The sequence below is a fragment of the Aspergillus brasiliensis genome (assembly GCF_001889945.1).
Source record: "Aspergillus brasiliensis CBS 101740 unplaced genomic scaffold ASPBRscaffold_5, whole genome shotgun sequence".
In the NCBI taxonomy this organism is placed as follows: domain Eukaryota; kingdom Fungi; phylum Ascomycota; class Eurotiomycetes; order Eurotiales; family Aspergillaceae; genus Aspergillus; species Aspergillus brasiliensis.
The window spans coordinates 689,130-710,835 of NW_027137446.1; the positions used below are offsets into that span (position 1 = coordinate 689,130).

General features: G+C 48.2%; 9 protein-coding genes across 9 annotated transcripts in view; 5 read left to right on the plus strand and 4 right to left on the minus strand.

Annotated features, from left to right (window-relative positions):
• Nucleotides 1-726, plus strand: part of ASPBRDRAFT_543120 (uncharacterized protein) — a 2,792-nt gene extending 2,066 nt beyond the window's left edge. Inside the window, exon 2 of the mRNA XM_067627211.1 lies at nt 39-726. Coding sequence (XP_067479769.1) covers nt 39-532 — 494 coding nt within the window. The 3' untranslated portion in view covers nt 533-726. The remainder of the gene's footprint in view (nt 1-38) is intronic.
• A 779-nt stretch (nt 727-1,505) lies between these two features.
• On the plus strand, nt 1,506-4,073 carry ASPBRDRAFT_84245 (CHAT domain-containing protein; the record flags this gene model as incomplete). Its single annotated transcript, XM_067629497.1, has 2 exons — nt 1,506-2,798; nt 2,847-4,073. Coding segments are annotated over 2 exons (2,520 nt in total), but the record flags the coding sequence as incomplete, so codon positions are not given.
• A 409-nt stretch (nt 4,074-4,482) lies between these two features.
• Nucleotides 4,483-5,748, minus strand: ASPBRDRAFT_124154 (uncharacterized protein; the record flags this gene model as incomplete). Its single annotated transcript, XM_067617671.1, has 3 exons — nt 4,483-4,929; nt 4,999-5,318; nt 5,391-5,748. The coding sequence occupies 3 exons, from the start codon at nt 5,746-5,748 to the stop codon at nt 4,483-4,485; spliced, it is 1,125 nt and encodes a 374-aa protein (XP_067479771.1).
• A 1,545-nt stretch (nt 5,749-7,293) lies between these two features.
• Nucleotides 7,294-9,818, minus strand: ASPBRDRAFT_42224 (uncharacterized protein). Its single transcript, XM_067624760.1, has 3 exons — nt 9,675-9,818; nt 7,530-9,618; nt 7,294-7,466 (listed from the first exon to the last, which is right to left on the minus strand). Exons 1-3 carry the CDS (start codon nt 9,736-9,738, stop codon nt 7,385-7,387), a joined length of 2,235 nt encoding a protein of 744 aa, XP_067479772.1. The 5' UTR covers nt 9,739-9,818; the 3' UTR covers nt 7,294-7,384.
• Nucleotides 9,819-10,702: 884 nt separating this feature from the next.
• On the plus strand, nt 10,703-10,951 carry ASPBRDRAFT_123752 (uncharacterized protein; the record flags this gene model as incomplete). Its single annotated transcript, XM_067617632.1, has 1 exon — nt 10,703-10,951. One exon carries the CDS (start codon nt 10,703-10,705, stop codon nt 10,949-10,951), a length of 249 nt encoding a protein of 82 aa, XP_067479773.1.
• An 872-nt stretch (nt 10,952-11,823) lies between these two features.
• ASPBRDRAFT_123602 (uncharacterized protein) lies at nt 11,824-12,696 on the plus strand (the record flags this gene model as incomplete). Its single annotated transcript, XM_067617616.1, has 1 exon — nt 11,824-12,696. A coding segment is annotated over one exon (873 nt), but the record flags the coding sequence as incomplete, so codon positions are not given.
• A 205-nt stretch (nt 12,697-12,901) lies between these two features.
• ASPBRDRAFT_74480 (glycoside hydrolase family 35 protein) lies at nt 12,902-16,617 on the minus strand. Its single transcript, XM_067629248.1, has 11 exons — nt 16,440-16,617; nt 16,338-16,386; nt 16,238-16,281; nt 16,043-16,184; nt 15,822-15,974; nt 15,367-15,753; nt 15,179-15,293; nt 15,084-15,120; nt 14,906-15,032; nt 13,310-14,854; nt 12,902-13,241 (listed from the first exon to the last, which is right to left on the minus strand). Exons 1-11 carry the CDS (start codon nt 16,577-16,579, stop codon nt 12,999-13,001), a joined length of 2,982 nt encoding a protein of 993 aa, XP_067479775.1. The 5' UTR covers nt 16,580-16,617; the 3' UTR covers nt 12,902-12,998.
• Nucleotides 16,618-17,245: 628 nt separating this feature from the next.
• On the plus strand, nt 17,246-17,762 carry ASPBRDRAFT_124250 (uncharacterized protein; the record flags this gene model as incomplete). Its single annotated transcript, XM_067617676.1, has 3 exons — nt 17,246-17,377; nt 17,443-17,629; nt 17,710-17,762. Coding segments are annotated over 3 exons (372 nt in total), but the record flags the coding sequence as incomplete, so codon positions are not given.
• A 741-nt stretch (nt 17,763-18,503) lies between these two features.
• On the minus strand, nt 18,504-20,197 carry ASPBRDRAFT_122954 (uncharacterized protein; the record flags this gene model as incomplete). Its single annotated transcript, XM_067617555.1, has 3 exons — nt 18,504-18,786; nt 18,851-20,110; nt 20,148-20,197. 3 exons carry the CDS (start codon nt 20,195-20,197, stop codon nt 18,504-18,506), a joined length of 1,593 nt encoding a protein of 530 aa, XP_067479777.1.
• Nucleotides 20,198-21,706: the final 1,509 nt, after the last annotated feature.

The window sequence follows — 21,706 nt, forward strand, 5'->3', positions numbered from 1 at the left end:
ATCACTAAAGGTGGAACTTTTTACTCACAATCTGCAAGATGCTCTGGACTCATCAGGCACGTACACATTTATTGAAGGCAGCGATTTCAATTTCCGGTTTAAGAATAACAGCGAGGAAGAACTCAACCTCGTCATACTTAACTTTAGACCTCTATTTGGGATTCGTCAAGTTTACCCCGCTGACGGTGCCAGCTGTGGATGGGTGGACCCAGATAGTAATATGGTTGATCCCCCCTTTAGGCCTATAACTTTGACGATCAAGCACGATGTCCCGGTTATTGAAGACGAATTCAAAGCTTTCGTATCCACAAAGCCACTGGACTTTTCTTTTATGCAGCAGCCTAACATCGATCATCCCAGCCTGGATGAGGCGGGAAACCACAAGACGACAAGAGGGGAAAAGGGCATCTTTGAGATTTGGGATCGTTCATCGGACATGTTTCGTGGCTCAGATAGCGAAATCGGAGACTGGGATACCGCCACAATCCGGATTGTGACGAAGGAGAGATCGACAAAGGATGTTCAGCAATAGATCAGCAATAAATACGGGGCTGTCATGATAGCAGGCGATGCTCGGCTCATAGGCTAGAATAGACCTGCACTCGGTCTGGGAATTCAAGGGTGGATGTGTAGACACGTCAGTCAATGATACATGTTGCGATTGCGACTGGTCAATTATATGCGTTGCTTTAGCTCTGGTGGTGCTGGGTAATCCAGCCACGTCTGTACACGAGCGTGCGTGGATGCAGTCTGTTACCATACTAATTAGCTTGGAAGGAGGAAGCATAACCCCGACTTAAGTCCAACTATAATCAATGCCGTCTATACATCGTCAGTTTGACAACAGGCTCTATAATATTTTGACTGAACAGCAGCCTCTACTTTTCTAATCTGCATGCCGATTCGGTACTTTCGACAAGATGAGTGATGACTGTGCCAAGCATAGCCGTCTGGCAAGGGAGTACTGGCTTGCGGCTCAAAGGTCGAACCAGGCCGAGGACCTTGAATTATCAATTTTCCATACACGTGCAGCCCTTGGGCTGAGCCTGCCAGATACACTGGCAGCGCTGAACTACCGTTGCAATCTTGGTACCCGGATTGCCATGAAATATGCCTACTTCCCTGCGACTCGACAGCAAGACGATGTGTACGAAGCGAAACTCCATCTCGAGGCAGTGCTTGCCGCTGTACCTGAGGAATGCTCTGAAAGGAGGTTGACGTACTTGTCAAACGCGGCGGCTTCTTACGAAGCAATATACAAAGCTGGGGGTTACCAAGGGGATCAGCAGAAATCTGACCTTCTACGACGGATCATAAGTCTGTGCGACGAGCAAAGGAGTATTACAGGCAGGTTTGACGCAGCTGTGCGCCTCGTTTGGTCATCCGTCGAATGCTATCTGGCCACCAAGGACCAAAATGATATTACAATTGCACTGAGTTTAGCTTACGCGGAGAATCTGGAAAGGCTCGTCCCCCCCGGTCAGATTACTACATGCCAGGATATCCTATCCTACCTCCTTCGTTTGCGCTACGAGGAAGCTGGGAATTTCGATGACATTGACCGGGCAGTAGTACTGGGGAAGCGAGCGGTAGACCACAGTCCGAAAGTTATTGATACGTGGCTCACTTACACTGCTGCTTTGGGATTTCGCTATCTTGCTCAGGGACGATTGGATGACCTCGAAACGGCGATTCAATGGAGCCAGAAGCTACGCCAACAGGCGAAAGAACATGGAGATACTGATTTGGAAATGCACGCAACCAATAATCTGTCGCGGTTCTTTGCTCTGAGGTTTGAGCGGCTGGGAGCATTGGATGATATTACGGAAGGTATTCAGCTGGCCAAAGAAGCCGTAAATGCGGCAGGGGATGCATATACTGCGGCGCAACGACTTAATAATCTGAGCATTTTGTGGGCAAGACGCTATGAGCGGACGACGGTTGAAGCTGACAGGGAAGAGGCGATCAAATGCAGCCAGCAGTCACTCGAAAAAGCGCCAGACCACCCACAACACCATCAACATCTCAACAGTCTGGGTTGTTGGCTGTCTTGGCGGTATGATGCTGATCGCAAGAAAAACACTAAGGATCTAGATACCGCAATTTTACGGACCCAGGAAGCAGTTGACTGTGTGGCTCCGAAATCACCGGAATGGCGAGTGTATCTTGGCAACCTGTGCAAGCTCTTCTATTGGAAATATGTTAGGGACAAGGATGACACTACCCTCAATGAGGCCATTCGTCGGGGGGAGCAAGCCATTGCAGATTTGCCACTGGATAGGCCGTTGAGGGTTCGTATACTCTGGAATCTGGGCGAGGCACTGATTGAACGACATCAAAACGCGAAGATGGAGGATGATTTTGGGCGGGGGATAAAGCTCCTGACGGAGATCAAGGATTCCGATGCGTTCTCACCCGCATATCGTCTCAATGTCATTATGGAGGCCATTCGGATCCTGGAGAAAAGAAACGACTTTGCGATGGCGATGTCATTTGCAAAGAAGGGGGTTGAGCTGCTACCCAAGGCAAGCATACGTTCGCTTCGCCAGACCGATCAGCAGGAAATCCTGCGGCGCTATGCCGGCCTGGCGTCCGAGGCAGCAGCATTGGCAATTCAAACTCATCACTCACCGTCCGACGCTCTGATACTGTTAGAGGAAGGGCTTGGGGTCATTGCAGCGCAGCAATATAACATGAGAAGCGATCTCACTGAACTCCAAGAGAAGCATCCCGAAGAAGCTTCTAGATTTCGGTCCCTGCTGAGCCAACTAGAGCAGCGCAGTGAAGTATCAGCCTTGGTGAACGACGGCAACGTTCCCTGGAGCCGCCACGCCGCCAACAACGAGCTCGATGCTCTCATAGACTGCATCAGGACGTATGAAGGCTTTGAGCAATTCCTGCAGCCTCCGACACACGATGACTGCTGCGGGATTTCCAGGTTATCTGGGCAGACTATTGTGGTTGTTAATGTTGCGTTCCGCTGTGATGCCTTGATCGTCTGTAACGACTCGGTCTCACTAAAAGAACTTTCTGACCTTTCCAGTTCGTCGATAGTAAGGTTGGCAAAACGGTGGATACGTGCAAATGAGAACGGTCGCTTTGAAATACTCGAAACGTTGTGGAAAACAATATGTTCTCCTATTCTTTCGCAGTTGGGCCACACGGTACCATACAATGCTGATGAGATTGACGAGAGTATCCCCTGGCCAAATATCTGCTGGATCTGCACTGGTCCCTCGATAGCATTACCCATTCACGCAGCAGGATATCATAACGACAAATCCGGCAGAAGTGTCCTAGACCGCACAATTTCATCATACAGTGTTTCGATCAAAGCAATGTTATATGCCGCCAACAACTTGAACCGGGAAACAAAGGTTGCCACTCCACAGCCTGACACTCGAAAAGCCCTCTTGGTCGCTATGCCCACGACCCCAGGAATGAATCCCCTCAACAATGCATTACCCGAGATTGACGCCATCACAAGGCTTCTCACACAAAGCCAACCCTCCTTAAGCACTGACGCATTCACAACGCCAAACAAACAGTCCATTCTTACAGAGCTTTCAAACTCCCAAATCTTTCACTTCGCCGGCCATGGCATCGTCGACGCCGTCGACGCTTCCCAGAGCTCCCTCGTACTTGCTGACGGCCACCTGACGGTGTCTGCTCTCCAATCCTTGCGCCTACATCTCGATCCTCCCCAACTAGCTTACCTATCTGCTTGCAATACTGGGGTCAACCCATCTAGTCAGCTAGTAGATGAAGGAATCCACCTCATGGGAGCTTGTCAGATTGCTGGGTTCCAGAATGTAATCGGAACGCTCTGGAAGGTATCAGACGCATTCTCCGTGAACATTGCACGCGAAGTATATAAAGGTGTGCTGGAGTATGGATACTCCTGGCAAAAGAGTCTTCATATGGCTGTTCGCAAGGGTCGAAGCGGCCAGTTGGCTTCTGGGATTGACGCAGAAAAGACGGTGAAAACCCGTGATGGCTCGCCATCTTGTGAAACACCGAGGGTGAACACGGCTAAGGATCCCCTGCTGTGGGCAGCGTATTTTCATATGGGATGTGTTTGAGCTGCTGGTACTGTGTGATGTGCGGATATTGGCTTCGGAGACAAGGCCAGGCATTCCCTCTCTAGCTCTCTGTCTTCCTTTTTTTTTTTTTTTTTTATCCATACTACTCTTTCCTAACAAGTCATCTCCCTATCAGCAAAGTGCCGTTAATCGTTAACGTATAGTGCTAGTATGCGCAATAGTACTTCAGAATATCTACCAGAATCAGAAAGCTTTACATAAGACAGGACCAGATAAAACCTACTACTTGTCAATACCGTCAAAAGCAATCCATGAGTAACATGTCTTCTTTGTTCTATGTAACATCAGACCAACATATCAATGCAAATATCCACTCTATCTCACGTAATATCCACAAAGCAAGGTTGTACCAAGAAATCATCAAAACAGCCAAGTTCCTCTACCAGCCACTGAGCCAAAAGCCGATGACGGCTCCCAGATTTGATGAGCCATCTGCCCGTACATTGCGCTCCCCTAAATTACGAATAATATCCTCCACATAGGGCCCCGCGCCGCTGACTTCTATGATACGCGCAATGGCATAATGAACCGCGAGCAAAGGAGGAGACGGCAGGTCTATAGGACAGTCAGGGTTCATGGTCAGAGTGCGGACGACCGGAAGCACTGGATCATGTGGGAAGGATAGACCCGTTGTTGATCTGATCTCGTATTCATTAGGGTTGCCAGTAGATTCGAAATATATTTTGAATGCGCTGAACAATTGATGGTAGTGAGGTGTCATTGTTATAGCGTTGACGGTGGTATCCAACTGCTGGTCTTCGATAAAACTGGGCAATTTCGGATCTAGTATCATCAAAAATTCGAGAGTAGCTTTCTGCGAGTTACTCTGCGAGGTGTCGTAAATATCAGCCAACGCATGTTATAGTACATTCGGTTATACTTAGGTTGGTCATACCAGTTCCGTGTTATCAGCAGTGAGTGTTGCCAGAGAGGGTGGTAGTATATATGCGGCTCCTAGGAGCTCGAATCGGTCCATAGATTCATTGCCGAGAAGGTTTCCGTCGTTATCTCTGCAATCCTCGCCGTCTTCCACAAAGCGTCGTTGAGCTTCGACTTGGTCAAACTTGAAGGAAACCACACATTCATGGTAATCTCGGAGAAGGCATCTTTCCTCCATAGTAGGTGTTTGTTGTGTGGAACTCCCTGTTGTAGGGGTTTGTGCAGAAGGCTGAGATGGAGACGTGGGTTGTAGCATGTCGAGCGATAGAATTCTGACTGTTGATATTGCGTGTATCAGTACTTAGGACTTGAAGCCTAGACTCACAATCCAGCCGGTGGGAAACGAACGTGGAAGGAGCAGATCTTGTATGATATATTCAGCAAAGTCTTCGATGGAGCTCTTAACATTTTCAATCCTGTCTTGACTCCATGAAGCGAGGTCATCAAAATAGCGCCAGTCAGGCATGATGTTGTAGTTGTATAGCTCGGTTGGTTCCCCGCACAGAGTACGGTGTAGGAACGAGAAGAATAACATCAGAAATCCATCAGTATATATAGCACAGTCGAAGAAGCCCAGGACAAGTGCAGCTGGGTAGTATCCTTTTTGTGAACTCTGGTGGTCTAGGCCGTAGAGCTCGATGAGTCCACGAAAGATGATAATCGCTGACCAGCGTTGCTCGGCCAGTAATTTCGGTTGCGGTGACATGTCTGACGCAGATACGCAGATTCAGGTGTTGAAAGATAGTGTATACAGTGTAACAGTGTCTTCCTTGCTGTCTCTTTGCGATACCCTGGAGGAAGAGGGTGGCACAGATGCGAGATTGATCAGTCCTCATGTTCGAGTCACATGGACCAATGCCAGGCAGTTCAGACCAACGAGAAGAGAATATCTTTTGAACGATTTTGCTGGTGACTCTTGACGGAAATGAGAGTATTTGTGGGGATTTGAGGCTAACAGGAGTGGGTTGAAGCCTGAGATGTGGCTATAGCACACGCCGTATGATTCAAATCCGTTTTCAAGGCGCGCAACCTTTTTTCAGCTGATCGTCAGCATTATTCCTTTTGGCGCGGCGGGTATAGTAGCAGGTAGCATGATATATATAGTAAGTAGCCTTAGTGAGTCGAATAGCCTGATTAGTAGGCCGTGTTTGATTCTCCAGAACCCCCAAACCTCTGCAACAGCATTGGCAGTACTGGAGCTTCATCAGACGACCGCAATCATAGACTCCAAAAGCGACCGTCAAAGACCTTTTGCAAAATGGAACGGCTTTTCTGGCGGGTTGAGTATATAGTTAGTATGCAGTATCCGTGGGGACTGCAATATCTGCACCTCCGACAATGAGCTACCCAGGACCACGAGTAACCCCGGGCACTGCCGTGTCTTACTTCGCGGACCAGCTCCTCGTTCTTTCTGTATATATAAATGTTCCTGAATTTCATTGTCACAGAAATGGGAAGGGCGTCATCAGTAAACAGCATGAAGAACACCGTCATGTGAATGCCGAGCAACATCAAGAACCTGAACATCCAGCTCGGTGCTTTCATCAAAGCATTCACAAGATGGTATTGAAGAGTAGTACTGTCATGGTAATTGATGGAGATTGAGTGAGCTTGGTGAGATATATACAGAGGGGGGAAGATGTCAGACACAGCTGGTATGAATTTGAATATGCCACAGGGAGCTTGACCTCTAGTATATATACACAAACGCCAGTTGCTCGATCTCTGTAGAATCATCGGTTGTCTATCGCCGTCTGATATGAGGGAAACACCTAATAAATCATTCTCAGTTGTATGCATATGGATACCTCCGAGATATCCATGAGAAAGCTTTAGAATTCAGAGCAAGAACAAAAAGGAAGAAGAGTGCTGGAGGTAGTGGTCTGAAGTCTCCGATCATTGAGTATACATGTTCCATAAGACAATCCTTGTCGATACTCTCGCTGATTGTACAGTATGGCCTAGAAAGGCTGGTAGGTACTTATCAAATTATGAACAGAAAGAAACCGAACTACCCAGATCAACAGTGATGGCCAGTCGGGATTTCCATCCCGGCCATTTATTATTTGCTGCATGGATTGATTGTTATATTCTGGAAGTTAATGAGGATGTCTTTTCAAAAGATAGAGAAGGATATAGCCGATCAGATAGCTTAGTATATCCGGATACTTGAGTTAGCTTATCAGTAAGTAGCTACTTTGGTATATTGACTAGTAATCAGATTTTATGATAAGATTCACACTTGACTTCGGGTAATATAGATTGACTCTATGATAAGGTAGACAATCTACCTGCAGCGAAACATAGAAAGATGTATGAGAGTATCATAAGAATAGCAAGACCTAACGAAAAGCAACAATAGTGCCTAGCAGCGAGGATCCCGCCCAGACAGCTGTGAGGATCCCAATTCTTGGGGGGCAAAACCTAACCCGGTTTGTTAGTCTCTATTAACAGAGTACAAGTGTCGTGTATGGTGAGAATACGTACTCATCAGAACTCAAGCCGATAACTCCACCCCAGAAGAGTAACTGTGCAACCCAGAGGAGAAACAAGAAAAGTGTAATAGCCGTATACATGTCCGCGAAACCTGGTCTTTTGGAAAGGGAGGTGTGGTGGGCCCTAACAAGGAGAGTGTCATAGGTCGTGCGAGCACTTTGGCTCCCTATCAACGGTGCTTCCTCCGGAGTCCTTCTTTTTCCTGTCCATGAATGGGGCATTGTTCCCGTTGACACGCTGTAATATTCCATTCTTGGTGGAATTCCCTCTTGGGTGTAATCCAATGACGTGAAGACTGATGCATGGGACCTTGTCATTCTGCGTATGGCCCGGATCGATAGAGCAAATGCCATCATAACGGTGAATAGCCACATGAGTGCTCCGGCGTACATAATTTTTGCTGTTACCCAAATCTCTCTACCGCCGAGGTAAAAGCTGTGTTCTCTGCCATAATTGACAGTCATGAGTAAATAATACGCAGATGAAAACTGAAGGAGTATTTCCGCAAATGACACAGACGCAGCCGCGGAGATGCTTTGTGGCCAGGATTGTTGTAGACCGATTAACAATACTGGCAGCCAAGAAAGGCGAGGCATTGAACACCAGAGAAGCAGCAGTTGGAGAAAGGGAGTCTCTTCATAGCCAGGAGTTTTCTGGACGAGTAAGGCATTGAGCCAGTTGGTGGAAATCTGGAGAGTGACGAGTAGAACTCCCTTGACAACCCAATCCAACGGCTGTGAGTGTTTTTTATCGATGTATCTGCTTCGAAGCATGTGTGTCCTCCGACAAACAAGCACTGCCAAGAAAGTAGATAAATTTACGATAGCAAAGCTTGCAAGTTTCCAATTATTCGAGACACATGCTTCTGTTGTTTCAGTATCTTCAAGTCGGGTGATAGGGGCTTCATTAGCCACGGAGGGCTTCAAAGCCCATTTCCATGGGACCATGTCGACAAGGGTGGGTACAGATAACTGACGCCAGTTATCTGGCAAACCGTGCCAGTCCTGAATGTCACCGCATAGATCGTGAAGCCACTTGATATAGTCTATCCGGGTCTCAAATATCTGACACGAACCGTCGCAGGAATCGTAGCTGATCTTCTGGCAAAAGCATTCTCTTTTAACTGCACGAGTGACTTGGCAGTATCCGCCTGAGTCGAGCTCACACGCATCGGCTGCACACTGAGATGTAAGGTCAGTAACCTGCTTTGGCATATCTGCGACACACTTGGGCCAGCGCCAATCCTCCGTAGCAATGAACGCGAATTGTGTCGTCATGAGTTGATCTTCCCACTTATCGGGTAAGGCCCTTGATCCACAGGTTGCGTTGAGCCAGAGACGCTCTTTCGTGAAATCTAAACGTTGTGAATACGAACAAGGCTCCTCTGCGAAATCTACGGCGAAAGCGCTGCAGAAACAACCTTTGTCAAAATAGTAGCCATCGCTTATGTGCTGCTTGACAAGGTCGTATCCAACAGTTTCTGAATCGAGAGCGATCATGGAATGAGCATGTTCATTATACTCCCAAGGACGGGCAGTATTTCCTGTGTGTTGACTTGCGCCTGTGAAACCACAGGAGGCTAATACGTGCTGGAACGGTTCCCTTGAGAGAGACGATACCGAGCCGGTCAGACATTTTGGCGCTGTCTTGATAACTTCCACGCCTGAGTATCCCTCGACTAGTGAGGCTGGGGAAAGGTCTCGTAAATCATTTGCATCGCCAACCTCGACCAGCCACTCCCGACCCGTGATCTTCCGAATCCATGTATACAATTGTGCTTTGGCGAGTACCGATCTACCACAGTACGGAAGATACCTCGCGATAACATTCGCGGAAAGTTCAACGCTGAGACAGCTGAGCTGAGTCAACCATTGGTGATGGGCGCAGATGCCAAAGTGGGAAGTGCATTGTTTGGCAGTACATTTCGTCATGGCTTCCAGCCAGGTGGACTGATCTTGCTGCGCTATGCATTGTGGCATGGGATCGAGATCTTCCGGATTCACCCAGCCATTGTAGTTGTTTTGGGGGGTTAGAAAACCATCCTGTCCATCCTGATCGAGAGTGGCGGTTGGGAGCGCTTCTGCAGTAAGTCCTGATTTTAGTGATGAAAGGGAGGCAGATGTCGGGAGTACTTACCTTTCAAGTCGGCACTATAGATCCCAGCGGCAAACAGCACGAAGTACGCACAAAATAATCTCATCCTGTTGATATCGAGGGGTCCTGTACTTTGATGTAGCGCAGTTGACAATCGTCTGGGACTTTAGAGATCCAGCAGGGAGCTGATACTCTGGTGCGGGGTAGCACAAGGCTGCGAGTCGGACCAAGTATCAGACAGGGATCGTGTGTTGGTTGGCGACGCAAGGCGTCTAATGGAAGTAGGCGTTCCGTAGCCGCTTCATTGGAATCATCTCGGAACTGCATTTTTGAGTGATAAGGAATCAGAAGATAGAGCAGTGGAACATGTCAATCACGAACTTAAGGAACTCAAATATCAGTAATTGCAGGAGTCTATGACTATCTAATTGATCCAACAGGAAGCGTATATAGTCTGGAATGGAACCATAGCTGGCTCACTTCATCCCAACATCGATCATTCTCAGCCACCTCGCCGAGAGCGGTCAAAAAAAGGTACAGTGTTAATGTTTGGCAACAAGAACTTGGATCCGCTTGGATACGACATTTCTCTAGTGGAGTTCACTAGATCGTGCCGGTTCGATGCCTTTCCTGCCATGAAATGGCTAGATAATCGTGATAAGCTTTAGGAGCTCGTATTTCTCCAGCCCAATGAAAATATGCTGTTTGTTCTCTTTGTGGTCTCCTATTCTATTACACCGAGATTTACTATGGTGTATATGCTCTCTTACTTAAAATCTACCATCTTCCATAAGCGCAAGATCTAGAGTGGTCTTGGGGTCAGTACTGCCGAAGCGCCGCCCAAAGAAGGGAGCATGGCCCTCGAAATGATATCTGGTACAACCACAAGTACTGCTAAATCAATGATACGAGTGGTTACATCACTCTGACTTAGTTCGAACACTTGATTTCGAGCACAAATATACTGTCTAAACTTGCACTTTGGTCAGAATTTGACGACCCACATAAACCACACCTGCAGGGATCGCTCTCTACACTTTTTACTGCTCTCTTCATACAGTAGCCATACCATGAAAAACCTACATCTGGCTGTCTATACCATCCCGGTAATTGCCAGTTATGCCTATGCTGGTCCCGCGGCGTACGGCATCTGTCAGGCCGGTTGCGCAGCTGTGGTGACAGCTTGCTATTCAGCTGCGGGCTATACTTGGGGAGCTACACTCGGTGCCACAGCTCCAGCATCCATATTGGCCTGTAATAGCGCTTTCGGAACTTGCTGTGCTGCTTGCGCTGCCACGCTCTTGACCCCTACCCTTTGATTTATCAGATTTAAGTACAGGAAAAGTTGGGACAGAGGTCTCAGTACCTACTTCTTCGATTGGGTTGGAGTATCGCATGTCAGACTGGGTTGGTCGTCTCTATTTCACTTTTATATGAGTGGCCGAACTTTAAATGGTTGTATGCCATATGAGATTATCTGCCAGTCAAGTCGTCTCGTTAGCCCCGTATATTTACCTCAGATAAGGGGGATGGGGAAGGACAAAGAATATTGAAGGTGGAAAGGGGAAGAGAGACAAAGAACCAAGGTTTGTGTGCCTACTGCTTAGCCTAGCAAAGGTTCTTCTACGATTGCATCTGATAGGTAGAACAAACGCGACTCTTCGATGGATGAGTAGTATGAATTTTTGTGTGACAGCACGAACAATTTGTAGCTACCTCTCGAAGTGGAAGAAATTAGGAGAGGTATTGGCTAGATGCCATCTGAGGGATGAAGGTCCTGGCTGTGGTGAATGATTTAGAATAGCGACTATTATGTCCCGACTACGTCTCAAAGTTCGATCCTCATAGAAGAAGTCATCGCTTACAACACCATTGAACGTCTAACTCTGCTTGTTACCCTTCCCCCTCCATCTACACAGCGAGAAAGCTTAGGTGATATTCTGCTCTTAGTGTCCTGCCAGGTGAAGGCATAAGCATCGAGTCCCTACAGCTTTGCGACCGTCGACTTACCACTGATATGGTTCTGCGTCAGACAAGCTGTGCAACCGGCCGGATCAGCGTTTGGTCTTAGTTACCAGGAGATAATATCACCATGACTTAACTGGAAGACCATCTGAAACCTTTTAATCTCCTATCCAAAAGACGTCGTGCGCTTCTCGAGTGGGAAGTTGATGACAGCAGCGATGATGTTGTGGTGCCATACCATACCTGGGCTAGCTCTGGTGGTCTGCGAGATCGAAGTTCTGAAGGGATTCTTCGCGTCTCGTGGACTCTACAAGTGGTACAAAGAGACATCGTAGTGTTCCCGGCTGTCAGAGGTACTGTCGAAGACACACTGGAAGGATGGAATCAGGCCGAAGAGCCATCTATGTTAGGCATTCATGACTGCTCGGCCGATGAAAAGAGCACTACCACAGAATCAGACAGCGATGATGGCTTCATATCCGATATCAGAGAAAGAGACGCAGACAAGTGTGCTATCACATCTTATTCAAATGCGATGTGTTGTGAAATCTGTCCGGACCACCTACTTCGTTCTCCCGCCACTGACCAGTGGGGCCTCCAAGTCCTCTTTTGGATGGCCCTTGAATTATGGTGGGCTCCTGAGACGGTCACCAGATGGATGAAGCCAATTTTCCCAAATCCCAAGAAGCCTGAGGCGGTGGAGACTATTCGAAATTACATCACATTGAGTCCTGTGCTGAAGAAATATTGGGAATGGGGGGACCTTGTACTCCGGCCTAATCCAAAGGATAAGGAGAATAAAAAGGAACTGAGGGTTCAAATTGCTTGGTTACCCTCGCAAGATCATTACTGGAAAGACACGGTTAGCATTCGCCTAGAGCCACCTCTCATCAAAGAGACGGCGTTAAGTGAACTGGTCGTATACCAATCAGAGCTATTCAAACATGTGAAAACCGGTGACTGGATAACCCTAACAACTCCTGATCCGGAGAGACTGCCGCTGCCGAGTTATGATCTCCTGGAAATGCGGTTTGTGATGTCTCTTCTTGTCCGATTGTCGGGTAAAATCGTACGAGAGGAGAATTGTGATGCGAAGTAGTGACGTGAAGGCTGATGTGAGGATGTTCCCTCTGTCGAGAGAGATTAAATTATTCGACAGGAAGACGGTTTAGGCCGATGGAAGGAGCGAGGAGAACACAGCAGGAGTGACAAAGATGAACGAATTCAGGAATTATCGATGCTTTACCACTTAAAAGCTATTTTAGCTAGGCTTTGAAATGAACGCTACATAGGTTCCAATTTATCGGCTCACCAAACAGCCCCTATTATGGTATTGATATGTAGCTAAATATATGGGTAGATAATATCTGAATATGATGCTCAATACTCCTTCGAGATGTTCTAAGCATACACACTTCTATCCTCCCACCTCGGCTGCAAATAACTCCAATCACGATCAAACTGGAAGCCTGTTTGGTACAATCCATAAGTAAACAACTCAACAGTGTCGAGCTTCGCGCCGGCGTCAGTCTGAGCCCATAAACTTAAAGCTAATGTATTCTGTCCCCGGTTGTTGATGATACCCGGTGGAATAGGAAACTTCGTTTGCGGACCGATGTGAGGAACGTATTTTCCATACTGATACTTCAATAGGGTAGACTAACGTTAGTATCTCAATAGTCCATACAATGTTGTAAAAGGAACCTACTCACCCCATTAATCCAGAGCATCACACGTGCTATAGTGCCGTTGGGTGCGGACAGAGAAATCCCTATGGGTGCGTCTAGATCACTGTCGATATCAAGGTCGAAAGTAGTGACATAGAACCGGACACCCGATTTTGAGATGCCATCCAGAGGACTGGAGCTGCTGTTAAAGTCCTTGTGATCCGATGCCGGAAATCCAGGAAGGAACCAGCCTAGTCGTTCAGCATAGAGTCCGCCCTCATTCATGGGCCCGCGGACTGGGTCGATATTCTTCGAGCCACCAGCATTCCCTTGGATCTTCCACAGTTGAAAGCCGGTTGCTGTCCGTGTACCCCCTGGAAGGAGATATGCGCCCAGGATTCCTCGGGGATTCTCGACACCGTCGTCGGTCGAGGTTTCATCGTGGCCATGATAGTCAACTAGAACTGTGATGACATTCTTCCTTGTCCTAAGAAAGGGCAGTGGAAGCGTCAGAGTCATATTTGTGCTTGATAGGTTAGGATCTCCCGTATGGCCCCCGATAAGATGTCCATTTAGCCATGCGTTCCACCCGAATGCGAGGCCGCCAGAGGCAGTGATGTTAACTGCAGTGTAGTTGGAACCGTCGAAGTAGCCACGGTATACCTTGGCACCGGTATAGTAACCGTAGTCAGAGCTGAAAAGAACTGGTAAGGTAAGAGGAGGTTGCGGACTGAGTGTACTGTTCTTGTCTGCGACTGTCCACCTGGAATCATCATACCCTGGCTGGGCCTCTGGGAGGGAGTCTGCTGAGTACCAGTGATTCAAGGATGGAAGCGATACTGATCGGTTTTCTGTACCGGGGATTCTGGCTGTGTAGGACCCATAGGGTGTCTTGGTTGCTGTGAGTCGCTGACCGTTCCATTCGATTGCCTTGATAGAGACGTCGCCAATGAAGCTTTCCAAGATTGTGGTTCCGTTGTTGTCTCCTGAGACTTGAAGCACTTCATCATTGACTGATGCAGAACGCACCAGGTACGGGCCGAGAATGAAAAACTTCTCATCTGGTCTAGGAGATGGATATTTTGATGTTGAAGGAGCCCAGAAGTACCAGGCCGTGGGTTGATCAAGCAAGAGGACAATGACCCCACCTGAAAAGTGAAGAACAGTGGAACCAGCAGCTTGTGTGTACCTGATTCTCTGGTAGCCAGCAAGAAGTGTGGACGACACTGTAGACGCACCGTATACCTCGTACGCCAAATTCTTTGACGTCTTCAAAGCAAATTCGCCACTTTGTCCCTCCCATAGATACAGGGTCAGGACTTCGTAGCCGGGAAAGACGCCATTCGTGAGTATATCTGCCGATGAATACAGAAGAGTTTGGTTACCAAACCTGTAGTCCGTGACTACAATCTTGCTCTGTCGCCCTTCAAGCTGGATACCTGGAACAGTGATGTTTCCAAGGCTGGTATTCAAGTAGGCTGAAAACGTGATGGTAGCAGTTGATGGGGTTTCATTCTGCTGCAGCACAGTGAAGGTTGCCTGGGTATCTGGGTTCTTCAAGACCCAACTATACGCTTCGGCCGTAGATACCTACTGGTCTATTAGCCTGTGTCTGCAAGCATGATCTAGGTAAGCACTGACACTGTAGCCCGACCCGTTCCCAAGCATGTATGTTTTGAGCAAATTTGGTGTGGATTCTGAGAACAGCTGGACTAGCTTGGTTTGCCAGAGTTTGGCCCATTGTTCGCGAGTTTCTCGTAGGGGAGTCCTGTTTTCCTCGTAAGTGGCAGCTTTCGAAACACACATGTGGACGCATTACATATAGTCATTGCTGGTGTATGCCACGGGGCAAGCAGCTGTAGAATTGTCAACAGGTAGTCAGCAATCTTGTCCGTGACAGAACATATAACTAACAGTGACCCCAATTGGTCCCTCCATATCCTTCGTAGATGCTTTGTAGCGTCACGCGCTGACCGACGTTATTCTTATAGTAAATGTCTGCAAAGTTGGTGCTGTGCTCGCTTCGACACTGAGTGGTTATGTGTTAGATATGCAATTCATGACTTTCATAAATTGTTGCTGCTGGACGAGTAATCACTCACTTCATCATAATTTTGTGGAGCGCCCCAAGGCAAAGTACGCCCGCCCTCGAACTCAGCGAGATAAATTGGACCAGTCCATGAATAATTCATAAACCACTGATAGTAGGTCCGAACGACGTCAAAGCCTGTGGCTCCATCACATTTGTTTCCGACAAGAAATCCTCCAGGGTAGCTGTCCAAGCCGTAAATGTCGACAGCACCACCAACATTCTCGTAATCTCTTGACCAGGACTGGGATCTCATGCCTTTCTCGTTATGTGTCGTAGGCACCGTTATCCCCACTTCTTTGAGAACCAACTCTATTTGCTTCATATAAGTTACCAGAGTGTTATTCGGGTCATGGCTGGTCTCTTGAAGTTCATTTTCCACTTGGCAGAGGATAACAGGCTACACGCCACAGGTTAGGAAGTCGACATCAACAACAAAGTAAAACATTCAAGCAATTGTATACATACACCACCTCTTGTGATCTGGTTCGCTGCAATGATCTGTCCGACCTTCCTCATATAGGGAAGCCATGCCTGATGATAGGCCTCATCTGAGGTACGCAACTTGCCCATGGAGCCATCAGAACCCCAGAGAGCCAAGCCACCTGCATTAGTCTGTGCCTATTTTTCAGTTTTTCAGTCTTCCTGTTCTAATAACTTCAGGGTCATGAGCGAGTGTGTCTTCTTACATTGACATAAGGACCCGGCCGAGCGATCACCCACAGTCCCGTTTGTTTCGCCATGTCGAAAAGCCGTTGTATATCATGAGCTCCCGTCTCAAAGTCATAAGCGTCCCTAGAGGCGGAATGATAACTCCAGAAGAAGTAGACACTGAAGTTGGGGGTCAGACATATATCTAACCTATATAGATTCCGAACACGTACCTGATTGTATTGAAGCCATTTGCCTTGAGTTTTTGCAGCACGTCCTATATATACCCAGCCTCGTTAGCGTACCTCAGACGACCTGAAGATGTCCACTCACCAGCCACATTTCAGGCACGGGCAGTCTCTGATAATGGAACTCAGCAGCACTTGGGGAAGTTGTTAGTTACTGGCGAGGGCTGTTCCGGGCAAATCCACTTACTTGATGAACACCCTCTCGCCATTGACTAACAAGCTATATTCATCCCATGTCACAGCACCGGTTGAGTTATTTGATACTGACAACGCCTGACATAATGATGCCAAAATGACAGCAAAATTAAGTAGCAAGGGAAGTTTCATCGTGGCAAAAAGACGGAATCCTTCCTTGAGTCGGGACAAACTCATAAACTGAAGTTGCAATAGAAAATAAAGCAGGCTCCTATTCTCACCATATACTGAATTTCAGGGTCCAGTAACACTACTCCAGAAACCGAGAAATAACGTAATAATTTTCTGCATAAGTGCTATTTCCCCACTCTGACACGAGTCAAGCACAATCCCTGCAGATGGAATAAAAATCTCTCCACCAATCGAGCGAGCAAGACCTTGCAGACCCCGCACGATCTGCATAGGTTTAAGGAAATTTATGATTCTGAAGAGTCAGGGTCTACTTGGCCAAGGGAAGTATATTAATATACTGCATGAACATGAGAGAAGTTGAGTGGCGTATGCCAGCAGACTCGGTGTAGAGGAGACCGAAGGAACTCCGGCGATATATTTCTCAACTTCTGATATATCGGATGTATATCACTCACAATCTTGAATTTGATATGTCATGAGATAACTCACCTATCACCTGTTCTTTTGTCCGCCAAATGTCTAGTTACAGTAATGCTCCTCTCAATGCTTCCCCTCTTCTTCATACACTTCCACTATGCTCTTACAGCCGCCCTCCTATCGGATCCCACCAGCTCCTCCTAAACGCAATGTGTGGTTCAAGCCAAGCATGATACTACTCTCGACGACATTCGCCAGGCTTCCAGAGAGTGTGGTACCGACGGCAATGTGGTCTTCGAAAACACCACATACCACATCAACAGCGTGCTCAACACAACCAATCTGTCCAATTGTCGAGTTGAAGTACATGTCACTTTATTGGTGCTATCCCAGCAGCAACCTTCTTTGATAGTTACCAACGTGCTCAATGGCATTTGAAGTGACAGTGGAGCAACGATACATCATACTGGCTGAACCACCCAATGCGTACAAGATATCAAAACATGTCCCCCACAGTATGGCTCCTGGGTGGTCGAAACATCAACGTCCAAGGCCATGGATATGGGTATGGAGCATTTAAAGGCAGTGGCCAGACCTGGTATAATGTAGTCAAAGGCGAATCTAACTACCCAGGTAAGTTTGCACTATATCATGGCTACAGTGGCTAAAGTAGATTTAAACCCGGTGCTAATGACCTTTCCATCGCTCTTGAGACCGTCCAATGGCTTTAACAATCCAAAATGCCACGGACTCGGTATTCGAGTGAAATCGATTCGTGCAGGTTCAGATGTGGCGAGTATACACTGACATCCAGATACAATTTGATGGTTCTTGTCTCTGATCCCGACTACCAATTTCTTAGGACCGTTATAATGATGCACTCCAAGGAACTCCTACAAAACAAACATCTACGTCAACAACACCAGCAGCAGCGGCAACCCAGCCCGTAACGTCGACGGCACGATATCAGGCATATCAGTGAGTATAGCCCCCTCCTCCAAAAAACTAAGACACTAGGCTCTGTGTGCATCCCTAATGGGCATTCTTCTGTTAGGCTGCAGTAACTTCACCACGACAGGCATGACCACCACTCCAATCCTCTTCAGCCAGTATACTACGTACAGTGGGTTAGCGGGAACTGCTGTTCTTAGCTCTTCAAATTATCTGACAGAGGCGCTTGTGTCTTTCTAGATAGTCCTGTCACGGAGAGTAGTTCGTTTTTGCAAAGTCAGATACTGCTGGTAGTAATGGCTTTCCAACATCCGGCGAAGGGAGATCATCAAGAGACTACGTTGCCAGTTTGTCATACTGTCCGCAAGGTATTCGTGAATTAAGTGTTCTTCGGAGCTTCTTATGTCCTTCGGAAAGTTCATAGTATCATGCTGATGAAACCAGCAAGGTAGCCACTCAATCATGTATAAAACATCGCTTGCAAGTGTAAATCTATGTCTATTTAAAGACACATAACGCTCATAAATTCATTCAAATCTATCATACTGTATACCCTTCAAGTTCTGTACTCTATTTCCTCCACACCTGCCTTCTCTTCCAGGACACGCTCCATAGCCCTGTCTCCAATGGGTTTGTGCTTCGACATTGATACCGCAGAGAAGATGGTGGGAGCGTCACGGAAGATCTCGTCAACTTCTTCTAAGGACCGACCCTTTGTTTCCGGGTAGAATAGGTAGATGATGGGAGGGATGATGCCACCGATGATGGCGTAAACAATATAGTAGCGGTAACCGATGTTGTCGATGGCGACGGGCGTGATCATGGCAACGACAAACATCCTAGAAGCGAAATGCGTTAGCGGAAGCTAGAGATAAATCATATATATGTAGGAAGCAGCCGTACCAGAGCCATTGATTGGCGATTGAGATCGCTTGCATAGCGACACGAAGACGCGCAGGTGCGACCTCAGCGGGGTAGAGGAAGTTGGCTCCCAAGAAGCCGATCGGAAGGAAGAAGTTGTAGATGAAAATAAAGAGGGCGGAGATGATTGACGCGGTATGGTTATTGGAGAAGGAATTGGAGACCGCCAACGCCAGCATGCACATGCCCATGCCACCGCCACTGACCATGAATGCTGTGCGCCGTCCCATTCGGTCAATGATGGCAAAGCCCACGAAACAGCACAAAAATTTCCAGGTCAACGCGCATGCTGCGAGGATTTTCGAGAGACTGGCACCGAGTCCAAGGTTGGTTTGGAAGATCAGAGGAATGTAGACCGAAATCAGAGTTCCACCAGTCATTTGCTGGAAGAACTGGAGGGTGACACATAGAAGGAACCTGTACAGGAGCTTCTCCTCACCCATGCTGAGAATGTCTCGGAGCTTGAGTGAGTTGTTCGAGGATTCCTCGAGAGAAAGCTCGTAGGCTCGCAACTCTGCAACAACATCCAGCGAGTCTACCTCTTGCCCTCGCAGAGACGCCAAAGTAAATTGGGCCACGTCGGATTTGCCCTTCATGACCAGCCAACGCGGCGACTCGGGGAGGAAGAAAATACTGCCCATAATAATGAACGAAAACACGGCCGGGATGGCAAGTGATGCTCTCCACGAGGCAGGGGAGTTCTCCATGTGGTAGAAACCGAAGTTCACCCATTGCGTTAAAGCGAAACCAAAGGCGATGAACATGCCTGTCAACACCACGTTCCGCCCTCGCTGAGCGGCAGGCGCACACTCAGATTGCCAGACAGGTACAGTTGCACTCAGCATACCAACGCCGAAACCCAGAACCACTCTCCCAACGACGAATTGAGCTAGTGAGTAGGCAGTGCACTCCAGTATCTGGCCAATCAATGCAACAAGTGCTCCAGAAAAGATCGATCGGCGACGTCCAAGCATATCACCGATCATTGTACAGATCAAAGACCCGAAGAGGGCCCCGATAGTGTACGACGCAACCACAGCCCCTTGGACGGTAGCATTGTGTGATTCCTGTGCGCCAGTCGTGTTAACTGTGTCAATTTCCGGAAATACTCTGACCCAGGAGGGAAAGTCATCTAGACCGCCGACACCGGACTGATTGTAACCGAACAAGATAAAGGAGGGGCAAGCGACTAAAAAGATCTGGGCATAACGAAGTGCTTGGCCCTGCATGGTGCCGAATTGCCTGTATCACAAGGACTCTGGCTTTGCAGGAAATTCACCGGAGGGTAAGACAAGGCAGAGGAGAATGGAGAAAAAGAGAAACAGCCATCTTCACGTCCGGGGGCCGGCTCAGAGATAAAGAAACAGGCCGGCGACTAGCTCGAACGCACTCAGTCGCGGGATTGCTGTAAGCTGTACATGGGCTGATGATCAATCCGCTTCTCCGGACAACGGAAACCGGACTGCTGACGACCGACCTGGTCGAGATGACGTCCAAAGGCCTGCCGTGGCCCCGCATGCAAGTGAAAGACGGATGCCGATGTGCGAGTCACATAGCGGACTCCCTGGTCAGTACGGATTACTCCGCACGGGGGACCAGGGCCGAAAAAGAACGATACCGCAGCTTCTCACCGGGGTAGTGGTATGGGTATGCTCGGGCTGACTTGGGCCATACGGTGTACGGGCTCTGTAATGTGTGTGATATCCCACCAGTCGCCACATGGCTGGATCTTATGCTAAGCACTTGCTGATTGGTCTTGGGAGCTAGCGCGGCGACTCTCCGACAGCCGGGGTGGTTATTAGTCTTGCTCCAGTCGGTTCCCGGCCGCCAATTGGAGCTCTGGGTGGTCCTGGGGCACGCCAACCGTGGTTCCTAATATCTCCGCAATAAGCACCCCAGGCTTTAGCCCCGCGTCCAGGCACTTCGGTTACAGGCCAGGCCCACGTTACTGCCTGTAATGTGTCTTAGAAATTGGAATCCTTTATCCGAGGGTTGCGAGCAACGGATGTTGTCCGAGCCCCAGGCCCACCACCCCGGCCTGGGCGACTGATTGGGGAAGCGGCTATACTAAGGTTATTACGCTGGACGCAGGATGAAATCATAAACTAGTAGAGTCTGGCAGATAACTTACCCAGTGTAAAGAAATTGTCGATGCATCTGAGGGGCCCTAGCGAAAGAAGACAGAACGACGAAAAAGAAGAGAGGTGAGCTGGGGAGGCATCTGAGCGGTCAGGCCATGGGGAAGGAAGATGTCATGGCGCGCTGATGATGTTGGAGTTTTTTTTGTTTGGGGGGGCCGCGTGACTCCACGGGACTTTCCCCACCATCGTTTGGAGGCGTTACCAAATCCCACGGTACGGTTACTACTTACTACTTAGTTACTATAGCTAGTGCAGCCAAGGCAAGTCAGTCCAGTGGTCCGATCGGGGAGTCAGATTCTGATCTCCTTTCTGTCCCGGAGAATTTCCAATGGAGTCTGGAAATGCTTAGCTTGCTTGTTGTCAGCGTGGCACTCTTCCTGCCGTCGAATGGCCCAACGCCACTGAGGCATTTATTAATCGCGCGCCCACCAACCAAAACTAGTAACTTTGCCAATGTGCGCTTGAATTGCTTATTCCACAGGGCGTAGTTATAAGTTGTGGTTATTATTGCTTATCTTTTCTGGCGTGTATTTGTTCGAGTCAGCAAGCACTCCCTTGTAAGCGAAGGTCAGGTGTAGTGTCTGCCACTTTTCTCATAATCGCCCAATCCCATATTCAGTCCAAGGACATAAGGTTCCGGTACAATGTCATCATGCATGGAGAGGCCCTCCATCACCTGGACTCTAACGCCTATCCG

Bases quoted from the DNA above. Each gene is read 5' to 3' on its own strand.
- ASPBRDRAFT_42224 (XM_067624760.1), bottom strand. From the start codon at position 9,738: ATGAGATTATTTTGTGCGTACTTCGTGCTGTTTGCCGCTGGGATCTAT. The intron at 9,619-9,674 runs GTAAGTACTCCC...GACTTACTGCAG, and splicing joins CTATAGTGCCGACTTGAAAG to AAGCGCTCCCAACCGCCACT. The intron at 7,467-7,529 runs GTACGTATTCTC...AAACCGGGTTAG, and splicing joins ATCGGCTTGAGTTCTGATGA to GTTTTGCCCCCCAAGAATTG.
- ASPBRDRAFT_74480 (XM_067629248.1), bottom strand. From the start codon at position 16,579: ATGAAACTTCCCTTGCTACTTAATTTTGCTGTCATTTTGGCATCATTA. The intron at 15,754-15,821 runs GTATGTATACAA...TGTGGCGTGTAG, and splicing joins ACCAGATCACAAGAGGTGGT to CCTGTTATCCTCTGCCAAGT. The intron at 15,033-15,083 runs GTAATGCGTCCA...CGAGGAAAACAG, and splicing joins TACACCAGCAATGACTATAT to GACTCCCCTACGAGAAACTC.